Raw genomic sequence first — 25,397 nt, 5'->3', positions numbered from 1 at the left:
AAGCTCATTCTCAAGGCAGTTCTAGATAATCCTAAGAGCAGAAAATCAATTTTTTTACCTGGTTTTTCACAGGCAAAACAACTCCAGCATCAAAATAATTCTAAACCAACTTGAAAATTTGAATACAGAACAAGGTACTCACACAGAATAAAATACTGGAGTCCCAAAAAATCTGGGCAAAACCAAAGACCTGGCTCTGTCAACCCAAAAAAACTCTGTCAAATCTCAAACTCAAAGGTTCCTGCTGCCTGCCAGCACTGAGTCCAACCCCAAAAACAAACCCTGGGCTTTTTCTTTGGAATTCATCCCCAAAACCTCTTATATCCACAAATATCTATTTAAGTGTTACATATTTCCAGGATTTCCCAATGGAGGGAGCATCATTTTTATTGATCACTGACAAGGGCTGGGCTGAACTTGATGGTTTGAGTGCTTACAAAATGTTTGTATTCCGAAATATCCCAGCCAGAATCACCTCCCTTGCTGAGGAATGTGAATTCCTTGGGATGCTCCAGGATCCCACTCCGTGCTAACCTCCAGCTCATTTAATGAATTGTCAAACTTTGCTCAGCGAGACAAAATGTTTCTGTTTAATTTAGCAGCACACAGAATCCTGACACCAAATATTCCCTCAAATTCTCTTTGAATTCCATGCAGCACCTGTTTATTGGTCAGAAAAACCAATGGGAATTGCTGCTCCCAATTTTTTCCTTTCAAAGGGGCAGTTCCAACAATTCTCCTCTTTGTTACACTCAGAACTTTGCACTGCCCAGAACTGCAGAGATGAGGGGAAAAGTTGAATTTTAAAGCAATTTTCTCTAGGAATAGGTCACAAAATGCCAGGAGTGCTGCTGTTTTCCTGGGATTTGCACTCCAGCTGCACACAGCTGAGCAGGGCACACACCTGAGCCCACCTGCATCCCAGCTCCAAGGAGAAAATTGAGCACAGACTCCTGAACATGAGCCTGGAAGGGCTGATTGCTGCCAGGATACTCTGGAGCAGATAATGTCAGATCAGCCATAAAATTTAATGGAGCATGGAGCCAAACACATCCCAGGCAGCTGCTCCCAAATCCCTCCTCCTTTTTTAGGATGATTCTGAAGCCAATTGGATTTTTAATTATCTTTTAACGCTGAAAATAATTTTTACTTTCATTTTTCATCTCACAGAATATTTAATTCTGATCTATTTGAGGCTGGATAGTGAAAAATAAATTATCTTTGTGGTTTTGCTACCATATTTCCCTACTTTTACTGCTTCCCAGAGAAGTTGTGGATATCCCATCCTTAGAAGTGTCCGAGGCCAGGCTGGAAAAATCTGGAATAATGGAAAGTGTCCCTGCCCATGGCAGGGGTGGGACTTGATCTTTAAATCCTCTCATCCCAAACCATTCCATGATTCCATGATACTGCAGTTTTTTCCCCCCTGAAACAAATAACTTTCCAAATTAGGGGGAAAAAAAAGGTAGTCTGGGAATTTTTGTAGCTTTTGCTTTTTGCAGTCTGCTGGGTCGAAAAGAACCCAGTGATTTTTAGTTCATTCAAACATTTTGTACCAATTTCTGCTTTAATCATAATTACAGGCAAAATGCAAACAGATGACAAAGCCATTTATCATTTTAATAAAATGTTTGCCTTGACACAGAAAACACCATCCCTCACAAAATCAACATTTGGAATTCATCTGGCATTTGAATGAATTCAGAAAAAATTCACAAGGAATGGCACTTCTTGTACTGACAGCAAGGTCTGGCTAATAAAGCCCAGCCCAATGGCACAAGAATGTGACTTTTAAAGTCCTTTTCTTCATCATCAGTGCTAGGAAATGTTTGGATTACGGCTGATGGATGCCATGGATGCAGAATCATTGGGAAAATCAACTTCTGATTTATGTTTTCCCATCAAAGCAAAACAGATTTAAAGATATCTTATTCACTTCCAGGGAATAATTTAAATATCATTGATTTTCTTTATAAATTTATTTCCCTTTTTTACATTTATGCACTAATCCACAGTTAAGAGGATTTGAGTTTTTCATTAGAGGAAATTCTGAAGAGATAAAACCACAGATTTCCCTGGAAATGTCAATAATTTAAGGAGTGAAAACAAGGAATGTCAAAATCTCAGGATTGACAAAGTCTGGGAAGTTGGATCCCACTGTTGTAATTTGCTAATTGATATTTATCTGAGATATAATGCTGAAAGGAAAAGCCTTCCTATTTGATACTTCAGGCAGGGAAAAAACAACCTAACAAGAAATCCTTACAAAACAATCTGGCTCAGCCTGATTAATGGAACAGGAAATAAGATTAAAACTGTTAAAAACATGGAATGTTCACTCTGGAAAGCTCTGGCTCTGGAGGGCTGTCATTCCTTTTTCATTATCCAACTGTCATCAGTGAGACCAAGTTCTGCTCTTCTAAAGATCAGGGACAGAGGCTGAAAGAAATCAACTTTGACAGCAGACTCCAAATGGATTCCACTGGCTTCCCACTAAAATGAACAAGGCATTACTCAACACATGGAAAATGAAAGGATTTTATTTGTTCCACAAAATAACCCCACCTTGAATAAAATAATCTTAACCTTTGAAAGGACTTCAAAGACAAACCTCTACATTAAATCTTCACAATGGAGCATCTCTAATGAAGACTTTTACAACTGAAGTACCTTGAGAAATGTTCTGTATAATGATATTTTCCAAAAGAACAGGACAAAGTCAGGTCTTGACCTGAACTCAAAGACAAAAAATCTCCCAACACAGTCCTAATAATTTAGGGAATTCCTAATCATTTTTAGGACTTTTTCCTACAATCTCAGCATTCTTCCCCTCCCAGCTCTCACACCCACTGGCTTTGGTGCATCCCAAACTCAGTGCAGGACAGGCTGGGCTGGATTTCAGACAATCCCAGGATGGATTGTGTTGGAAGGGACCTTAAAATCCATGTTTTTCCCACCCCTGCCATGGCAGGGACACCTTCCACCATCCCAGACTTCTCCAAACCCCAATTGCCAACGTGGCCTTGGCACTGCCAGGGATCCAGGGGCAGCCACAGCTGCTCTGGGCACCTGTGCCAGGGCCTGCCCACCCTGCCAGGGAAGGATTATCCCAAATATCCCATCTAGTTTAGTTTGAAGCCATTCCCTGTGTCCTGTCACCCTGTCCAGATGCCCCTGGCACCTCTCCTGTGCCATGGCTGTGGGATGGGTCCCTCATGGGCAGTGCCACCTCTCCCACAGCAGTTCACTGGAAATTCAATAACCCCAACACTTCCTCCTGCTGAACTCCCTCGTGCTGCTTAGCACAAACATTTAGCAACATTCCAGAGTGACAGATTTCGGGAATAAAAACAGTTATTAAAATAAAAAATATAAACTCAAAAGGTAATTTTTCAAAGAGATTCATTCAGTCAGACCTGGTGGGAGCCCAGAGTTTGTATCAAAGGCAAAGTGGCTGAAGCAGCTCTGCTTTTGCTTCCAGCCCGGGCAGGATCTGATAGCTCTGAGTGGATAATTGATGGAGCAGGAGCCAATTAATCCCAGCAGACTGGGAACCAAACAGAGCAAGTTCAGCATTCCAAATCGTCACTCCACAAGAGGAATTCTGGTCACAGAACACCAAAGAAATGGCTACAGAGGATGGTTTTCCAAGCAGGCTTTCCAAATGCTCCTCCCTGAATACAGGAAATCTATCCCAGCTAATTAAAACAGCAGCTGAGAGCAGGAATTAAAACTGGGCTGCTGAGGGGGGATTTTAATGTCTAAATCAAGGAGCAGCTCCTTTCTCCAAATTCCCTCCTCATTCTTTCCGAAAACAACTGAGGATCATCTTTAAGCAACTTAAACTGCTCATCTGGTAGGGTTTTATTTTAATAGATGTGCAAACCTAATCCCAAATTCAGGATCTTGGATCATCCTTCTTCCGTTTATCAGAATTCTGTAGATAACATTTATTTATTGCTCAGCTAGTTTGAAATATTTGAAGTATTCTGGAAAGTTGGCCTGGAAATGGAGTTGAACTATGTGAAGGATTAAATCTCTGAACACAAACAAAAGTCAATCAATTGTCAAATTTCACTGTATTTAACACTGCCCTGTTAAAAATCTCTGTAAATCACACAGGTCTGCACTGAAAAAGAGAAACTGATCCTTCAGCTGGGGTTGAATTTCTTTAAGGGATGGTTTGGTGCCTAAAGTTGGCAAAAATGCACTTTTTTAACAGAGAGAAGATGAAAAAGAGGAGCCATTTCCCATTTTTAGTCACCACAGATTCCCAAAGCTGTGACCAGCCCTCGTGACCACCCCAAAATGCCATTTAACCCTGCCACACAAAATGTGGGAACCCTGAACTCCTCAAGATTCCCTGTGGGGCTTCCTGGAGTGGGAAGGGAGAGGGAATTTCCCCTGAGCTCCTTTTCTCCAGGTTAAAAATCCCCAAATCCCACCTGGCTTGGGATTGGGATGTGGGCAGTGATTCCCAAGCAGGGAACTCTCCAGACACCCCAAATATTCCAAATAAATGAGATTGGAGCACAGGGATGGGATAAGGGAAATGTGGAGCATCAGCACAGGGCTGGCATCACGTGATGAGAAAAATCATAAATGAAGAGCAAGAAAAAAAAAATAAACAAAACAAAAAAGAAATGATTTCTCCAGATGAGCCCTGATAGCTTTGTGAGCACTGCCAGCCTACAAGCAGAGATTTTTATTAGCAACAGCTCTAATAAGAGGCAGCTTAGACCTCTGCCTCCTATCAAGGTGGAGAAAATGATTTTTCCTTATATTTAAAAGATTATCACTTCCTATCTCATCTCTTCTTATTAAGTTTACAGCAATATTAAAACAAGATTTGGGTGAATAAAGAACATAATATACTCCAAAATAGAGAAGGTATTCTTTGGAGCATTATAAATGCTCCTGTCTGCTTGAATGGAATTTTAATGGAACAAACCCACTTTCTCTGAGGAGAAAAATCAAAAAACAGGCAGAAAATATTCTCCTTTTCCAAAGGCTTCATTAAAAAATCTTGTTTTACAAGCACAGATCGCTTGGAACTGAGGGACTATCAAAGAACTGCCTGTAACAGATTAACAAATCACCTCTGGTCATTCTTCCCAGCAGCCAGAACCTTCCACAAATGGAAAAAAAGTCATTAGGGGGGGAGAAAATAAATTCCTGTTTGATATGAAATGAAAATGAAAGCGGATTTTGCCACTTGTCTGCGCATTTTTCTGCTTTTGATCAGAAAGGCAAAGAGAAAGGAGAGATTTGTGAGGTGAGAGGGGGACTTGGGACTGGGACCTGGAGATGGGAAAGCTGCTGCCATGAAGGAGAAATGCTGGAAATGCAGGGCAGAGCTCAGCTCCAGCCCAGCCTCTGCCCCCTCACCTGCCCCAGAGGGATCCACTCTGTCATGGATGAAAAATGGCATTTTAATGTAACACCTGAGTCCTGTAACCACAGAAAATGTCTTTGCCATCCCGATTCCTGAAGGTTTTCCTTATTTTCTGTTTGGTTGGGTGTCACTGCAGGTCTGTCCTTTGTGATGGAGTACAGGAATTCTATCTTTTATCATTAAATTATTAATAATAATTATAATATAATGAAATATAAGGAAATAATATTAATAATAATTACATAATAAAAATAAAAATACTAAAAATAATAATTATCATAATGGTTAAAATGGTAATGGATAATGATAATAATGATGATAATAATTATGATGATAATGATAATGATAATGATAATGATAATGATAATGATAATAATAATAATAATAATAATAATAATGATAATGATAATAATAATAATAATATTAATTATTACATAATAAAAATAAAATACTAAAATAATAATTATCGTAATGGTTAAAATGGTAATGGATAATGATCATAATAACAATGATAATAATAATGATGATGATGATGATAATAATAATAATAGTAATAATAATGTTATTATTATTATTATTTTAATGGGCCCAATTTGTTTCAGTTTTGGAGCTCAGTTTTTGTCCTCCTGGGCACTGTTTTATCCTATTTTAAGCTTCCAAATTAAGTGCAAGCTTTTTCCAAACCCATCCTAAATTCTATAGTGAAAGTACAAATTAATCAGGCATAAATCTGTGCTACATGCACATATGTATATATAAATATTTTATTACACTTCATTTTAAAGCCAGATTTAACAGAAATATTCCTGTTTTCCTTACAACATTAATTTTCCTGGAGATATTTTGGATGACACTGATCACCAACTCAGAGAATTTTCCCTCAAGCCTTTTTTAATCCTAAGTTTTAGGAGTGCTTTAAAAGAAAATTTCTCCATTTTCATGTGCTAAAATACTACTTTACCTAAAAATTAAGTTTTCAGAACTAAACAGGGTGAGTTTTGTGTTTTGGATTAATTACTCTGAGGGACAAAGTGGGGACCAGCTCTATGAACACCAAGTTAAAAAGTTTATGCACAAAAATCCTCAAGAAACCCCAAAAAATCTTGTCTGTAAAATGCTTCTATTTAAGTATAATTAAATATTTAAACACTTTTATTTACCCATAAATAGAGTTTCCATAAATACTCTGGGATTTCACAGGGAGTTTGTACAAAGCACAATTGTTTCCACACTATTCTTTTCCTTTTTGCTCCTAAAACCAGGAGCAAATTTAGGACAACTTATTACAATTCCTGAAGAATTATCAGTTAAAAATACTAATTTTTCTTCCAAAACAATCAAGAAGTTTTTAAGCTCCAGCTGAGCTGCACTGACTTTTTAATTGAATTTTTTCTTGTAACAAGCATTTCTCCATGTGTTTTATTCCAGGAGCTGTGCTGGAACCGGGAAAACCTTTTGGAATTCCACAGCAGCAGCAGGAGCACAGAATTTCCACAGCTCAATTCTCCCCCTCCAAATTCCCTCTCATACCTTCAGAAAACAACTCAGCATCATCTTAATGCTACTGCCCTCTGCTGCTCCTGGGTTGGGGATAGGGAAAAAAATTCCTCCCTTGGATTAATTTGTGACTGAGCAACTCAAATAAAGGATTGCAGTGTATTTAAATCCAGAATATTCCAATTAAATTAATTATATACAAATCAAATTTGTATGTAATTTGTGCAAATTAAATTTGTGCAAGTTAAAAATTGCATTAGAAGGTTCCTGTCTTATTTTTGGATAATTTAAATAGCCATGTTTTAATAATATTTTAATATCTGGAAAAGTAGTCTCTGAGATTATTTATGCATCCTGGTAAATGAAATAAAGGTCAATTTTGAGAGGTTTACATTTCTTCAAGGGAGTGCCAATGGATCCCTGCTCCAGACTGGAATAAAAACAATAAACAGGTCTGGGAGTGGAAAACTTTGAATTAAAAAATTACCATTAACAACATTTAACATTGTTAAAAATTAACATTGATTTTTGGGATAATACATTCAGTTTGGGGTTATATGTGGAGTTTTAGGATAATATATTCCATTTTGGATAATATTGCATTATTGAAGTCATCAGAGGCAAAGTTCAGGGCCAGAAAATGCAATTCCTGCTCATCCAAAGCTTCACCCATGAGCAGAAGTGTGGGATGGGATGGGATGGGATGGGATCCATGGGATGGGATGGGATGGGATGGGATGGGATGGGATGGGATGGGATGGGATGGGATGGGATCCCCTCCCTCTCTCCCAGAGCACCCCTTTGATTCCAGGCTCACTTGGGACACACTTGTGTCCACAATTCAGAAAATCCCAACTTTTTTTTTGGCAAAACAACGTGGCTGAAGCAATCCTGCAGATTTATCTCCTCCAAAAGCTCTTTGCACTCTCTGGCTTTTTCCTGCCAGCCCCATCCTGGATTTTCCTGCTTTTTCCCACTCCCCTACAGTGAATTAAATGCTGCAATTGTCCCCAGTTTTTCATTCCTGAGCAGAACAAATCGTTGGCTCTCCTTGAACACACACAATCCTACTTTAGATTTTAAAGGACCTCAACTTTTCCGTTTAAGAACCAGGCAATAATTAAAGACCATTTCCCTGGTGCCATTTAATTAATCCCTAAATTGGAGAAGCACTGGCAGTGAGGGTGTATAACATGGAATGGCTCAAAAACAGAATTAAGGAGTGGGAAACTCCCAGAATTGTCCTGTTTTTTATATCCCAGGTGTATCCCTGAGGCACAGGACACACTGAACATCTCCTGGGATGATCAAAACTCCAAGGAAAAAAAGGATGGAGGTGGGAAAGAAGGAGGGCAGGTAATCAGAGGAGACAAAAGTGAAAATTTCTGGTAATTCCTAAGGATAAAATGCAAAGATAAAAATAAGAAATTCCCACTTTTCTGAGGTTTCAAGGCTCAGCTAATGTGAAGCTTTAATTATTTTTGCAGTTTGGGGTTTTTATTAAACGTGCACTGAAATCTGAAACTTCCAGCTAATAGAACACATGTGGAGGTAGACAGAGCTCCTCTGGAATGATTTCATTCATTCCATGCACAGGGATGCCAGAAAAACAAAATCTGAGCTCAGAGCAACCACCAGGACACAGAAGGCAAGAGGGGGGGAAAGCACAATCAGCAAAATTCTGCAGAAAAGCCAAGATTTGGTACCTGGACACCTGAACCTTGGAGATTTCCCTGCTAACATCTCATCAAGGTTTGTGCTGTTTTCTGCCTCAGCTCCCAGGAACCTCCCAAGTTCCTGCTCTGTGAGCCTTTCACTGGGAATTGGGATGGAGAAGCTGCAGCACCAAACCTCACCTGCTCAGGGGAACCCCCAGCCCCTGCCCTGTGCCCAGAAAATCCTGGAAAACAGGAATTTCCACTGGGAAATAGTCACAGGGAGCATTCAGCAGCCAGGCTCACATTCAGTCTTCAGTGAGGATATATTTATTATTCAGCTGAGAACACTCAGCAACAGAAGCCCCACATTATTCCTGATTCTCCATATTCCTGATTCTCCAAATTAGGCTTCAAAAGATCCAGGAAAAAGCCTGGAAAATAATGGACAGGTGGGAAAACTGCAGGAGTTTCTTTGTGCTGCGTTTCCCAGCTCTCATCCCACTCCTGGTGCCAAGGAAAAGGGATCAGTTCCACTCCCAGCCTTAAACCACCAGCAGGGTTTAGCTGAGCTGCTTTAACTCCTCCTCCTGGGCAGTTTTGGGGGCTCACAGGTCCCACACAGCTCCCCCTCTGCTCACCCCCCTCCAGGGCTTCAGCTGCTGTTGAAGCTTTCAGTAATTAATGCCAAAAATCCCCAAAATATCTGCTTGCTCCTGGTTTTTAATCCACTAAAAACACCAATTTCCCAGCAAATACTTCTGGAGGAGCTGAGGGCTCCTGGGAATGCTCCTGGTGATGCTCAAGGCACTGGAGTTTCTTCACACCAAAACACAGCTGAGTGAGTGAGGGAAAAGCAAAAACCCAGCACTTCAACCTTTGCTCTAACCAAAGTTTAAAAGCAGAGTTCAGAGCACAGATAGTTTAAAAAAATTCCTTAAACCTGGATGTCAAACTGATTTCCCATCCACGTGTGTACAGCCAACAACCACTGAGGCAGGAGAGAGGTTATCCCAAATCTGAGTGATAGTACAGAGAGATAACATCATTTAAATCCAAAAAAAGATCATTAATCTTGGTTTTCTTCCCTGTCTCACATCCATGACACAGCCCTGTCAATGCACAGACACACAAATTTGTGGACACACAAATTTCCACAGAAATAGAAAATGCAAGGGGAAAATAACGCTGTGAGGTTTTAATTACAAATAAGTTCAATTGAATCTACGTGCCACACTCAGAAAGATATAAAAACAACCCAGTATTAAGGAGTATTTTGGACAGCAATATTTCACAGAGAAGGAAAAAACCCAATAAATACCAAAAGAACATCTCCAAAAAATCACCTTCCTGTAATTTGGACAGCAATATTTCAGAGAGAAAGAAAAAACCCAATAAATACCAAAAGAACATCTCCAAAAAATCACCTTCCCAAGATTCACTTCTGCAAAAGCACCTCTGAGGCAGCCCTGAGCAAAGAACATTTCCAGGATTTATTTTCCTGTTGAAATCCAAATACTGTCAAGTTCAGAGTGCTGGGGGCTCCTCTGAGCCCCAAACCCTGCTGATGGCAGAGCCTCCATCCCAGCAGGATCCCAAATGTCTCCCAATTTATTCAGATTCACAAGAACCAAACAATTCCTGGTGAATCTGACTTGTCTTGTTGACTGAAACTTTAATTTCATTCAAATATGTGGAGAACTCAGTTTTAAAACAGATAGACCAACATTAAACATAATAATAATCACACTCTAATTCATGAGGCCTGGAAGCTTCTTGCAGGAGGGTTTTTGTGCTCTGTTTTAGCAGAATTTAACATTTTAAGTGTGTCTGAGATCAAATGTGAGCAGTTCTGGGAATCCTGAGAATCCTGAGCTCAGTCCCATGGTCAGTGACTCCTCAGCCAAGGAAAAGCTGCTTTTCCTCACCTGCTGTTTGCAGGAACACCTCATAAAACCTCTCATCAACAAGAACAACAGCAGATCTGCTTCCCTCAGGACAGCCATGCCATGGGAAGGGATAAAATGTAAATAAAAAGAGTAATTGCTCCAATAAATGTTGGGTTCCTGGGGACTGGGGAGAGCAGACAGGAACACCCTGGGCACTCTGTCCTCAACCCAGCTCCTCCTTGCACAGGGGACAGGCCAAAGGAGGGAGAAAACAGAGGGAGAAAACATCCTGCAGGAATGCTGAACCAAGCTGAGCCAAATGTGAAATATTTCCATCAGCTTTTAGCCTTTTTCATATTTTTTCTTTCACCAGAGCAGGTTTGCCTCTTTAAAACAGGCACTAAAAATGGGGATTATCCCAATGAACATCAAAGACCAAGGAAAATGCTGCTGGAACCCAGTGCTGCTCCTACCTGCCCGTCCTGACCCACGTGGACTTGGTGGATCTGCAGATTTCCCTGGAAAAGGAGAGAAGGGACAATCAGCACAAGTTTGGGATGGAAAAAACTGCAGAAAAATCTGTTTAATGAGAAGAAAATCTGTGAATTTAGGAAGGTTCTTTAGGCAATCCAGCTCCACTCAGCCTCAACAGCAAGGACCTTTCCCAACCAGCATGTTTTGCTTTTGGAAGTTATTGGATAATCTGGTTTTATGCAAAATTTTCTGAGGTAAAACTTCTGGTTTTCCTTCTTTATATAAACCTGCAAATTGAAATCCAGCCCTATCCCAGAATTAGCAATCTAACACTTTTACAGGGTTGCAGAGCTATTTACTATTTGCTTTTTATTTATCCTCATTTCATACTGAAAACCAACACAGTTCTATTACAGGGATTACATCAATAATAATAATAATAATAATAATAATAATAATAATAATAATAATAATAATAATAATAACCACAACAATAACAAAATCTCGATAAATCAAAGTATTTTAAGCTCCCAAGTCCAATCAGGAAATCTTTATGACATGAAGTTTTTATTCACATGCTCACAGATGTCCTTCCAAAAGTACACTTGGATTAAGGAAAGGCAGCTTCCCAAAAGAGCCTTGCAGTGAAACAGCACATTTTGGAGGACAAAATCCCCTTTTTTGTGCAGTTTCTCCTGCTGGCAGCTCCTCTCTCACTTGTGTACATTGTCATCAATTTAAAACCAGATGTTTTCATCTGTCAGGGACAAATGCAGCCTTTGAAAGTCCCCCAGACAAGAAGAGCCAAAGGATCCAGGCTGTGCTGGAACCTCAGGACCCAGTCCAGCAATCTCTGCTGAATCATCAGTTTTTAGTGGTTCTTTACCCAAAAACTCCCTCAGTTTTATGGCAGCACCACACTTTAGAGCCAGGATATTTTAATCCTTTCTTCTCCCTCTCAAGGCCTGACAGGCCCTTCAAAGGACAAGCCTTTAACTATAATATTTATAGAATTTTTATGATAATATTTATTCTCCAGTAGCTGCCTGTGTTAACAATACTCCTTCACAAAGTGGTTTTATGAGCTGTGATTTGGGTTCTTTGGACAGGGATTAAACCAAGCCAGGCAGATCCACTTCCCAGCAAGGGAAAAACCCTGACAGGGAGATGGGACAGATTCAAATTGTTGCCTGTATTAATGTTTAACCTGATTTTTCTATTCCTTCTGCATTTAAACAAAGTGCATGAGAAATCCAAGAGCAGTTTTAGCAGTCAGGAGATTTTTAAATAATCAACAACTGCAGCAAATACACAGGGAAATCCACCTGGATTTGGGAGCTGAGCCAAAATTGGAAGGTTTAGGATTGAATTTATCCATTTCCAGCTATCCATATCCATTTAGCCATCCCAATCCAGTGGACTATTTTTCTGGACAAAAATGAAGAAGTGCAAATACTGCAGTGCCAGATAAACTGGTCAGGAATGGAGGGTAAATGCATCCTGGAATATTTCTTTATTAGATGGTGGCTGAAGGTTTCTCCAACTCCTGTTCAACCACTGAAGGCCCTGAGTGTTCTGACCACATTTAGTTCACCAGCCTAAACAGAATAATTTCATTTTTAAGCACTGCAAGCACCTGGTTTCCTATTAAACTCTGTCAGTACTGAATTTCCAAAGATCGTCAGCCTTACGCAACAGTTAACACACACTGAGCTGTTTTGGCTAGTGAGGGAGGGGAAAATAAATCAAAATAATAAAATTAAAATAAATATAAATAGTAATACTGAAAAAGAAGCCCCCAAGACCCCAGAGACTGAAGCAGCAGGTTCTAAAGCACATTTTTCTGCTGGTTCCAGCCCATTTCTCATTTTCCCTCAGCTCTCAGGGTCCCACAGAGCCCCCCAGGCTTTGCTCACCTCGCTGTCCTGCGTGATCTGGACCTGCTCTCCCTGGGGCACCTGGGCTATGTGGAGATGGCCCTGTGGGATCCACAACAAAAGAAAACACCAAGGAGCATCAGAGGAAAATCACAGCTCCAGGAAGCAGCTCCTGCCTTGCAGGCAGCAGAGTTTCATGGGGAGAAGCAAAACGTGCAACGAAACCATCGGGGAGCTTTAAAAATACAAAGTGCACCTGTACTGCCCCAGCTCTGGATGGAAATAAAAGCAGAGGGACTTGGACCAAAGACTGGCTCATGTCCACTTCAGGGGAAGGAAAACAGGAGGAATAATAATAATAATAATAATAATAATAATAATAATAATAATAATAATAATAATAATAATAATAATAATCTAACAAGTGTATTTTTCTATTGCCTTTTTGACTGGCATACCAAGCCTAGGGTTGACTTGCTTTGTTGACTGAAACTTGAATTCAATTTAAATATCTGAAAAACTCTGTTTTAGAACAGATATACCAATAGTAAATATCTCCAAGAGTGAGGTTTCCAATCTCATTTTCCACCTATTTTTGCTCGTTCACTGGAGCACAGACCACGCCAAGGACTCTCAGCTGCTGGGATCTGGCAGGAAATCATTAATTTGAGCAATTCCCCTGATTTATGTTGGTGAGAATCTGCCCTGATGGTTTTTATCCTGTAATATTTGGAATTGCTGCCCATTCCCACCACTCTCCAGGTCCCATTTGCTGCCAGCAAGGAGAAGAGTGGCTGGAATTCCTCGTGCATCCTGCCCAGCCCAGCCACTGTGATTTACCTGAGGGGAGATTGGATTCTAAATAACCTCCTGGAGGTTTTATAAAGCTTTGTGTTCATTTTAATATGCCTGCATGAGATGAAAGATAATCATTTGGAATTCTGTCAAAGGCCCCTCTGATTTTATAACACAAGAACAATTGCCTGTGATTTTCAAAGACACACAGATCCCTCTATTTCCAACAGTTTCATTTCCTTTGGAAGGAAACTGCCTATTTATAGGGAGAAAAACCACACTGAAAGTGTCCCTCTGACAATAGGGGCTGGAGAGAAAATTATAGCACTGCCCAGCCCAGGGGGAGATTAAAATCACTTTCCCTCCTTCACATCAAACTCTCAGTGCTCCCAGGAAAAAGATGGAATGTTTAGAAGATCCATTTATAGCAGGTTTTTCCCTGGATTCCACAATTTGGAGGATAATTAATATGTCCAGGTCTTTTAATGAGGCAAGTTTTTATCACTTCCATCTATAAACAAACCATCTTTTCTATAAAGTCACATATTTCATGTCATTTTCCTTGCTGTCTTGTCTTTCAAGACTTTTTTCAGTCACCAGTTAAATCTCACCCACAGATCCATAGGAAAATCCACTTTTAAAATCTAAATGTGATTCAAAAGACAAAGAAATTCCCAGGATAATATTGAAAAGTTATGGCAAAAGTGAATGGAAAAGGAAGATTTCCACCCAGTTCCTGCACAAAGAGAATTATTTCACTGAGGACGCTTTTTAAAAAGAATTTGAATTTCAAACAATCCTTGTAGCGCCCTGTGGGACACAAGAATTAAAGTGAAGGTGGTTTTTTTTCAGAGTACACTAAAACCACAGATAAAAACCATCAGGTCTGAGTGGTGGTGGGAGTGTCAGGCTTCAAAAATGTCAATATTTAGAACTTTCACTGATAGACAGAGAGCTCAACAAACACACATGGGAAGGACTCAGCTCCCAGATGTTCAAAAGTGCCTGAGATGCAGTTTTACAGAAAAACAAATAAATAAATGTGATTTTGTTGTGGAATCACACCAGAACTACCTCTGAAGCATAAATCACTAAGTAAACACAGCCAGGAAAAGGCTGATAATTCTCCATATAATAACCAAAGAGCATTGATTGCGCGAGGAAATCCTGCATGGAATTTTTTTGTCAAATAACTCAATTTATTTATTTTTTTTTCCCATAAGCCTGCAGCATTTGTTTTGTGGACACCTGAAGCGCTGGCAGGCTCTGATTTCCCCCAGCATCAGCCTGCAGCTGGAGCAGGGGTGTAGGGAAGGTGAGCACATACTACTTGCACTTGTCCATCCTCTCCGATCTGGTGGATCTGGACCTGCTGGGCGTTGGCCAGGGCGTAGTGCAGGGCCTGGGGCTGGTTCTGCTGCAGCTCACTGGAGGCTGACACCGAGCTCTGCGAGCCCTCTGCAACAAAAGACACCAAATTCCCATTTATTTCATGTGCACCATCCTCCAAGCTGCTCCTAAAAACCCCATGGCAATCAAATCCATGGGTCATCCAGCATTCGTGCTCCTGTGCATGAGGGATGTTTGCTAAACCCCACAGAATTCCACAGGCTGGCAGGGCTCCTGTGTGCTGTGTGTGAGGGTCCCAGGACAAGGGAAGAGATGAATCTGACTCCATGTTCTCAGAAGATTCTCTGAGAATACATATTATATTATATTACATTATATTATATTATATCACATTATATCACCTAAATCCCAGATTCTGCAGCTGGAGAAGTCCCATCAGAATAAAACCACAGAGCTGTCCTGAGGAATTCAATGGGTTTTGGTCACCTGAGAACAATTTCTGCCACCACCACCCCAAGAAGGCCTTTAAAAACCATCCTGTATGTTGTGGGAAATGAAATTATTGTGAGAAATAAAATTAATATTATACATATTTATAATTATAATATAAATAATAATATATGTATACATAAATATAATATTTAATTAACATACTATTGGTCATTAATATTATTACTTATTAGTGATATTTAGTCATTATTCTTTCATTATTACGATAATTTATAATTATTATAAATAATCAATTAATTATAATTTATCATTATAAATAAAGGGAATCTCCCAATTGTTTTCCAAGATCCACCCCCTACAATTCATACTGACACACGTGAGGTGTGGAATTGTATATTTGAACCTCAAAATGACAGGTGGATTTCTTGATTTATTAAATCTGAACAGAACTCACACTGCAGAGTGGAAATGCCCCTGAAAAGGGAACATTAAACATAAAAAATGGGAGTTATCTTCATGTAACAGGGACAAAAACCACCAGGAAAACCTCAGTGGGATTTCCAGAGGGTAAAAAACTTGTAATGGACACATCATAGATCCATTCTGAGGTTTTCCAGCTGCAGGGAAAGGATTCTTCTAAACAGAAGAGGCAAAAGGCAAGTAAAAATGACAGAAACCATTAATTTTTAATATCTCCACTAAATACTCCAAGATTTATTCTGCAAACACACTGTTAGTTCTGCAGGAAAGAGCTTTATTCACTCAAATATTTTAATGGGAATGTTCTTTAATAAAATCAGTCATTTAGGGGTTTTTTTTTTCCTCCTGTCTGCAAATGTTTGGGCATGAAGATAATTTTGAGGTTTAGGTCTGAGCATGGGAACTGGGAACTCCAAACCACCAAGCTAATATTTATTTATTTGTTGAAAAGTTGGGTTGGTTGACAATTCAGGCAGCTCTGCTTCTGTTAACGAGCTGGAACACAGAATTCCAGCCACAAATTTCCACAGGAACCGAGGCAAACACAACAAATCCACATTTTTTCTGCCTGTTGGGCACACCTTTAATTCCTTACGTCTCAGCAGGTAACTGCAGAGCTTTTCTAATTCCTTAAATGCAGCCTTGGTGCTCCCTGTGCAATTCCAGGTGGGATTGAGGAATCCCAACTGGCTGAAAAGTGCTGAACATTGCAGAAAAAACTGCCCAAACCAAATAAAAATGGCATTTTTAAACTACATAAATGATAAATGGCGTTTATTAACCAAATAAAAATGGGATTTTTCCATCTGGGATGCCATTTGCTTTGTCATGGCTGCTGGAAGGAATGGATATCCTGGAAAAATCCTTACCTGAGCCTCTGTCTTTCACTTTTTCACCCATTTCTATTCATTTATTCCTAATACTTGATGCAATTCACTTCTCTATTTTTATTTTTTTTTATTTACAAATGGCATTTTGTTGGTATGACTGAGAAAATCCATGGCTATCATGTGCTCCTTCAGGGCTCCCAGCAGCATCCCTCAGGATTTTGAGAGACAAATTCCCCTCAGGATTCTGAGGTACAAATTCCCTCAGGGCTTGGTCTTTCCTTTGTGTTTCCCAGTTTTTCCCTATGGAATTCAACTGAGATAATTACAATTCATCTTCAGCCAAACCACAGTGTGCAAATACAGAATCCTTCATTTATAATATTTATTTTCTGATTAAGTGATGTGATAAAAGATTATCAAATAAATAAAACCTGCAGCAGAAAAATATGTATTTTTTATATATTTATGATATTCACATATCGAAATGCATTTTTAACTGTAAGGCCCAAAAGTCTTGATTTTTAAATTAATTTTGGCTTCAGAGGACAGAAAGTACTGTGCTTTTTGGAGGTGCATGAGGAGCCATAGCCTGGATGGAATCACCCTGAACTTCTCCTATGGTCACCTATAAACAGATTTAAATTTGGCTTCACTGCAACAATCAAAAATGTGGTTTTTTCTTTATTTTCTGGGAATTTTTGGTGGGTTTTTTTTCTCTCTTTGGAAGAAAGAGAGAGGATTCAGCCACATCTAAAACAAAACATCCTTTCTGAGTCCTGTTTTCCCCCCTCTTCATCTCGGAGCAGACAAAGGGAATATTTATCCACTTTTATAAACATTCCCCACTACAAACAAACCCAGCCATGAGGAGCACAGGCAGCGTGGGGAGAGGAGCTGTCAGCAGTGAGAAATCCCTGGAAACCATCGAGCCTCACTTCTCCTATTGGGATTCTTGGAGAATCCCTGGCAGGAGCAGCCACAGCTGAATTCCAGAATTTTCCACGAGTTCCCAAGGGACAACTGGGGCATGAACCCTGCAGAGCATTCCCAAAGAAGCTTCAAGGATATGTGGGTTTAATTCTCAGCTAAAATCATTTTTTAAGGCAGAATCTTTGGTGTTTTCTAATCTGTTCCTATTCATCTGTTGAGGATTTTCATTTTCATGGAATCATGGAATTGTTAAGGGTGGAAAATACCTTTAAGATCATCAGGACCAGCACCACCACCATGGTCACCACCCACCACATCCCCAGGTGCCACATCCATGGGATTTCTGGACACTTCCAGGGATGGAGCCTCCACCACTGCCCTGGACAAACTATTCCAATGCAGGACAATCCTTTCCATGAAGGAATTCTTCCTGATTCCAACCTAAACTTCTCCTGGTGCAACTTTAAGAACATCTCCTCTCATCCTGCCCCTTGTTCCCTGGGAGAAAAAACAGATTCCACAGCAGGAGGGATTCCCACTTAGGAATTCTGGAATTCAAAATTGTTTTTTGGTGCCCAGCTCCACCCTCAGTCCTCTCCTCACAAACAGGGATGAATCTCCTCGTTGTAGCCCCAGCAAGGGAAGGGTGGGTGGATTAACCATCCAAAAACCCCAAAAAAGCAGGAAAAAAGCATTCCAGAACAATGGAAATAAAGCTGTAAACCATCACCTCCCCCTGCCTCAGCCCCAGTTGTGTGGAACAGCTTTGAAGATTTGGCTGCACATCCAGTTTTTAATGTGACACCTCAGCACAGGCCTAAATCTACACAGAAATCCCAAAGTCAGGGAACTAATTAAAAATTCCAACATGGAAAATTGTGATAACAGCCTGAACAATCTGAAGAGAAATGAAAAGAAAGGAAGAAGGCACTCTTCAATTAATCCTCCTCCCAAACCCCTCATTTCCTACAGCATTCCCTGTACAAACTCCAACCATTTCCAGAGGAATACCCAGTGAAATTATCATGACAGCCACATGGATGTCTCTGCATGGGAAAAAACATGGGGAAAACACACTTAGGCACTGAACTGTTGGCTCCAAGAGCAGAGCAGAGCACAGCAATCAACACCTCCTTTCCAAAAAAAGGCAATGGATTCAAACAAACAGCCAGGGAGAACCAGGAAAAGCAACTTCTGCCTGAATTGAACAGTCAGTTAAGTGCAGAAAAATCTTAATTAACATCTCTGGGGGGGGAAGGACAAAGAAATTCCATTTGTGTTTTCCCACTAGGCTCCCCAGACATGATTTTCCCTGCAGGTTGATCCCTCTTGAACAGCAAATTCCAAAGCCTTGGAGGGTCTGTGGGCTCAGCCTCCTGCTTTGCTGTCATTTCCAGAGTTAATTTTGCCATGTGATGAACAGAGCAGAGAGGAAATCTGCTGTCACTTTTCACCACGCTCCAATCAAAGCCACGTGCTCCAGGAACTGTTAATCCCAGCAAGCAGGAAAAGCCTCAAAGCTTTGGCATTTCCAACAAGTGCAAGAGGAGTGAGTTTGAACAACAATCCTGTTGTGATGCAAATAATTCAGAATTTTTAATTGTGTGTGCAATAATTCATTTAAAAAAATTAAATCCCAAATAAATGAGGTAGGAAGTGGACTCTGGAGATGATCTAACCCAATGTCCTTCCTCAAACCAAGGCCTACCAGAGCTGGTGGCTTTGGGCTGCACCCAGGTGGATTTTGATGTCTCCAGGGATGGTGACAAGCTCTTAGTGTGCTCAATCATCCCCAAAATTCCTCAGAGCCAGGGAAAGCAAAGTCAGGGCACAGCTGAGTGAGTTTCAGGATGCCATATTTATGTTTTTTTAAGCTGGGCAAATGAATTGCTGCTAAAACCAACTCTGAAAATCCCAGTCCTCCCATTCATAGGGAAGGGTTTCCAGCACTGCAGTGCCAGGATTTGGGAATACCACAGGAAGTGTTGGACAGGGCTTGGAGCCCCCTGGGATGGTGGAAGGGTCCCTGGAATGGGATGAGCTTTAAGGCCCTTCCCTCCCAGAGCAGGCTGGGATCCCATGGGATAACCACACCAAGAAACCAACCCAGACTCACGATCCTACAGCAGACAAGAATCCACTGGCTCTGAGTTTTACATCTCTACAGGTGCCTCCAAACCTCCAAAACAGACTGAAGATAATTTGAATAATAAATCTCAACACCACTCAAGGAGTACAGGCTAATGAGCACAGGCTGTAACATCCACCTACTGCTGCCTTTTTACCCCGAAATACTGATTGCTGAAAGACTGCAAGTAAAAATCCCATCAACATAGAGGGCTTATGGTTATCATTACATTGATTAGTTGTTTTAATTTGAGATTTTTGGATGGGATTCCCTGTTCCAGCACATAAAATTTTCCATTGAAAGCAGATTTTGTCATTCTTTGCATGAGATACGGTGGTTAGTGTTAACATGCAACCAAAAATTTTATGCAGGCAAATAAACTGACTTCCTTTTCTTTGGGCTGCCTTCCAAAGCCCTGGTTTTAATATCTAATGTACAAAAGTCCCAGAACACTGCTTTATATTAAAAGCATGAGCCAGAAATATCCTCAGAGAACACTCCTGAGGTCAGGATTTTTCATTTGTTATCCAGGCCTCCATACCTAGATGGAAATATGGAATCACCTACAGCACATTTCATGTCTGCAGAGGAAAACACTTCAGGAACAGCATTTAGCACGTCCCACTGAATGGTGTGAACACACTGGGAAGGATTTAGTCACTTCACTCCTCCTAGGAACAACAACTGCAAGGATATTTGGACCTTCTCCTCAAAGAACTGAGCGTGGTAAAAATACAAAATTACAGCACAAAGCTGCAGGAGCGGAATCCATGGGGGTGGACAGAAAGCAGTGTTTGGTGGGATACTGGGAAGGAATTGTTCCCTGTGAGGGAGGGGAGGTTCCCAGAGAAGCTGTGGCTGTCCCTGGAAGTGCCCAAAACCAGGCTGGAATAACCTGGGACGGTGGAAAGTGTCCTTACCCATGGCAGAGGTGGAATTAGATGAACTTCAAGGTCCCTTCCACCCAAACCACTGCAGGATTCCACATTGTCAGCACCTCAGCAAAGCCAGGCAGCCAAATTAAAATTCACCTTGGAAACCAAGAGGGATTTATGACTGGGAGGGAAGGTTTGGTTTGTACCTGAGCCACTGTAGGAGGAGGATGAGGGGGTTCTCCTGGAGAAGCTTTTGACAGCCAGGCTCTGGCCTCGCTGCTTCCTCCTCCAGGCTGTCCTGCACTTGGAGTCGATGCTCTGCTTGATGCGGTACCAGTCCGACTCTGTGATGCCAAACTTGTAAAACAGGTGGCCTGGAAGGATGGGAAAAAGAGATAATTGTATAAATACAGCAGAATATATCATAGAAATACCTTAGAAATATACCTTAGAAATGCCATGGAATAGGACAGACATTGTTGAGAGAGAGATGGAAATAGAAACAAGTTTAAAAGGATGGCCTTACAGAAAGGACTGGATATTTTGGAGAAATAAAACTATGAAAAATGCATTGCAGCAGGACCCATGAGGGGAAATTTGGCTTTAAGGCATTTGCAGTATGGTGTGGCAAAAGCTGATAGGCCAAGAAACACTTATAGTGTATTGTAATTAGGAAGTATTTGACTTCTAATCGTGATGGTGTGAATTATAACATCTGTATTGTCTCACCCTTCTCATGAGACTGAAAATGGAATAAAAGTTTTGAAAACACCTCTCAGTTTCCCCATCTCTGGGTCAGAAAAGGTCATAATCTGACAATAATAATCAACACCAACCTGTATTTTCCAGAAAACACAGAGAGGACACACCCAGTCCCACACACCAGGCTCTGCACCTGTGCAAAGAGCCCCAAAGCTGAGCAGTGACAGGACTTCAACAAAATTTATTCCAAAAAGTCACCTGCACAGTTTTGAAGGTAAAAATGCCAGCAGTGCATGGAATTTTCTCACCTGCACTGGGGTCTGTGGAAGCTGCACTGTTACAAACCAAGAGGAGGATCCAGCACTCCAGAGACAAAGCTGGAGCAAGGATTATTCCTCACTGACAGTACCACACAACAGGTCTGACTGTACAAAACTGCCTCCTGCTGAAGAAGAAAGAAAAAAACCCAACTCTTTTCAAGCTCAGTTCAAAATTGATCCAAATCCAGTAAAAAACACAGCCCAAAATGAGGATGCTCTGCACAGCTGCTCCCAGAATTCAGGCACTTTAAGAGCCTCAGGATGAACTTTGCAGCCCCTGGTGCTGAGTTGCCAAAGTGTTCCATAAACCCAGTGAAGAGTGGCTTTAAAACTGGGAATTTAACTGGGAATGTTGTGCACTGTCAGCTTGAATTATTCCACACTTTCACCATTTCATTGGAGCTGTTTGGATTTTCCTAAAGCACCAGCACTGGACAGCAAAAAACTCCAAGCCCCCACGGTTGCAGAATGAAAAAAAAACCACCTGAAAAATCCATTATTTGCCAATCTAAAAAAGAGGAAGATGGATTTTTATATGGACAGGAAAAGGGGAATGGCTTTAAACTGAGAAAGAAAAGGGTTAGGTGGGATATTGGGAAGGAATTTTTCCCTGTGAGGGGCTGGGATGGAATTCCCAGAGCAGCTGTGGCTGCCCCTGGATCCCTGGGAGTGCCCAAGGCCAGGCTGGAGCACCCTGGGACAGGGCAGGTGTCTCTGCCCATGGCAGGGATGGAATTAAATGAACTTTAAGGTCCTTCCCACCCAAACCATCTCAGGATTCTCTGATTCAAACCCCCTAAACTCAACCAGAGCTCTCTGAACATTGAATATGTTAATACTCTAAACCTTCTGTACTTCAAAATTCAGAGGTGCAACAGTGAACAAGCCAAGGCTGCCAGAGATGCTTTTACTCCACAGGGCAAAGCTTCAAGAATCTCTAAAATTCTCATTTTCCTTTCCCTACCCTGCACAGTAAAATAATCTTTTCCACTTTTCCACTTACTGGGCTTTCCATCTTCCTCTCAGATGGGCTCCTAATCCTGTGAAGGACTTACTTAAGCTGTTGTATATAGAACCTAAAGAACAGGATATGGGGCTGCTCCTGCAAGACAAATGATTTGAAGCCTGGAGCCACAAAATTCCAGGTTTGCACAAACTAAAAGCTCCACAGTTTCCTCTGCATTACAAATGAGCCCAGAGTCCTCAAAGCCTGAAATCTGCAGGCTCTAACAGAGCCAAGTGGAGAACTGGATCTCTTGTGGCATCATTTTTTAAAATAAAATTTATTTTTTCAATGCTTTAATTATTTTTTGTAGGAGCAATTTGAAATACAGGAGAGAACACACAGGAAGAAAACACTGGACTCCAAAATCTACTTCAAAAGTACTTTGAAATCCCCCAAGATTTCTCACTTTTAACTGACAGCAAGAACTAAGAGAACTTTACAACCCTGGGTGGTGTCTCCAAACTGGGAAAGGAGGAAAATGGGCTGAAATTCCAATTTGCTGCTGTGCCAGTTTCCTTTCCATGGGTGTCAGCAAAAGCAGAGAACATTCTGGATTAAGCCCTGAGCCCACAGTGCTCAGCCTCAGCCGTTTCCCAGAGCAAGAGATGCTCAGCAATGTTTGCAGGGGTGCCAAATAAACCCAGATGTGTCTGAACTCCTGCCCCAGCCTCAGCAGCCCCACAGAAAACACCAGCACAGGCTCGGGGTGAGTTTGGAGGAAAAAAGTCCACATTTCACTCATAACTGCATTTTAATGACTTTCCTGGTGGGTTGGTGGCTGGGCTGAGACAGAGAAAAACCCAGGGAAAAGCTGCCTGGCTGGGAGGTGGAACTGTTCCAGTGTCATCCATGGGATATTCCAGGGTGCCACTGGATTTAATCCATGGGATGTTCCAGGATGTTCCAGGGTGCCACTGGATTTAATCCATGGGATGTTCCAGGGTGCCACTGGATTTAATCCATGGGATGTTCCAGGATGTTCCAGGGTGCCACTGGATTTAATCCATGGGATGTTTCCAGTGTCATCCATGGGATATTCTAGGATACTCCAGGATGTCACTGGATGTAATTCATGGGATGTTCCAGGATGTTCCAGGGTGCCACTGGATTTAATCCATGGGATGTTCCAGGATGTTCCAGGGTGCCACTGGATTTAATCCATGGGATGTTCCAGGATGTTCCAGGGTGCCACTGGATTTAATCCATGGGATGTTCCAGGGTGCCACTGGATTTAATCCATGGGATGTTCCAGGATGCCACTCGATGCAAAGGGAAATAAAAGTGATATTAATTACTCAGGACAGGAGGCTCAGGTGCAGTGTGAGGAACAGGCTGAGCACCAGAGCTGAGACACAAAACATCCCCAAAAGTGCTTGATGGAGGGAAGGAAGGAAAGCACCTTCAGAAAACTGAAAGGGAAGAGGTTTAGATGGGATTTTGGGAAGCAATTTTTGGCTGTGAGGGTGGGCAGGCCCTGCCACAGAGTGCCCAGAGAAGCTGTGGCTGCCCCTGGATTCCTGGCAGTGCCCAAGGCCAGGCTGGAATAACATGGAATACTGGAAGGTTGGGATTGAATAAATTTTAAATCACTTCATCCCAACCTATTCCATGATTCTGCCTCCTGCTCATTACTCTGTGCTAAGGAATGGCCAGGAAATGCTGGCAGACACCACCAGCTCCACGGAGAGAACAGCTCCAGAGGAAACCATGGAAAACAGACAACAGCCTCACCAGGACAGGGGCAGACAGGAGGATTTTAGGCTAAAGAGTCCCAAACCATCAGGGACAGATTTTCCAAGCCAGGCATCCTCACTTCTTTCCCTTCATTCATGAAATTCCCAGTTGATGTCAGGGTGGCAAACTGCTCCAGACAAGCAGTGCTGTTTGCAGAGATTTTTACCTCAACTGCAGACCTGGTCATGTGCAAATCAGGCCTGAAAAATTAACTGAAAAGCACAAAACTAACTGATAAAAAACCAAAATGAATTTCAGATGCAAAATCTGTGCAGTCGCTGTCACAATCCAAAATGCTGTGTTACAACCAGGTCCTTAGCAAGACATTTCCTACCAGGAAAAATCTCAACCTAAAGGCACTGGAGGAGATTTTAAGAAGACAAAAAGTTCCCAGTGGCATTAAAAAGATGATTTACCTGCAAGAGAGAGAGAAATCCCTCAAACATGTGCACACAATAGCAGAAGAGGAGCGTGCCGACTGCTCCCTACCCACAAATAATTCCAGGCAGGAGAGATCCCAGCTGCCCCACTCCCAGCCTGTCCCACACCCAACAGTCAGAAATCAGGATATTGGAAATGAGACCTCTCACTTGGGGAAATCCAGAGGAGAGAAAAGACAGGAATGCTCCAGGGAGAAGGGATTGGAGGGTTTTTTGGATCATTTACTCTCAAAAGCTGCATCAAACGCTGACATTTTGCACAGCACAGCATCCACGAGCCACAGAACAGCACAGGAAAAAATCCAGGCAGGAATATAAATCAGCACTTGGACCAAAAGACAATGATTTGGAAGATAGATGCCCATAAAAGAGTAAAGTACAGGATTTAGATGATTTAAGACTGGCTGAGTGTGTTTTTAGTGATCTTTTCATGAATGGTGGCTCAAAAAAAAAAAAGAGATGTCCTTGTTTTAAAACAATAAAAACCCAAAGTTTGCTTTTCTGGGGGGAGAAATCTCATTTCCTGAAGGAAGCTTTCCATAAAAAACACACCAGAGACTTACAAATAAT

At 41.3% G+C, this 25,397-nt stretch overlaps 1 protein-coding gene across 1 annotated transcript in view; it reads right to left on the bottom strand.

Annotated features, from left to right (window-relative positions):
- Positions 1-10,864: 10,864 nt before the first annotated feature.
- Positions 10,865-25,397, bottom strand: part of LOC121334014 (BTG3 associated nuclear protein) — a 60,629-nt gene continuing 46,096 nt past the window's right edge. The window contains exons 8-11 of the mRNA XM_041400872.1: positions 20,832-20,999; positions 14,910-15,040; positions 12,827-12,889; positions 10,865-10,954 (exon numbers count right to left, since the gene is read on the bottom strand). Of these exons, the coding sequence (XP_041256806.1) occupies positions 10,865-10,954; positions 12,827-12,889; positions 14,910-15,040; positions 20,832-20,999 (452 nt within the window). The remainder of the gene's footprint in view (positions 10,955-12,826; positions 12,890-14,909; positions 15,041-20,831; positions 21,000-25,397) is intronic.

This window comes from Onychostruthus taczanowskii, unplaced genomic scaffold (assembly GCF_017590055.1).
Source record: "Onychostruthus taczanowskii isolate IOZ18803 unplaced genomic scaffold, ASM1759005v1 scaffold18, whole genome shotgun sequence".
NCBI classification, from domain to species: Eukaryota; Metazoa; Chordata; class Aves; order Passeriformes; family Passeridae; genus Onychostruthus; species Onychostruthus taczanowskii.
This window is presented reverse-complemented; position numbering and strand designations above follow the sequence as displayed.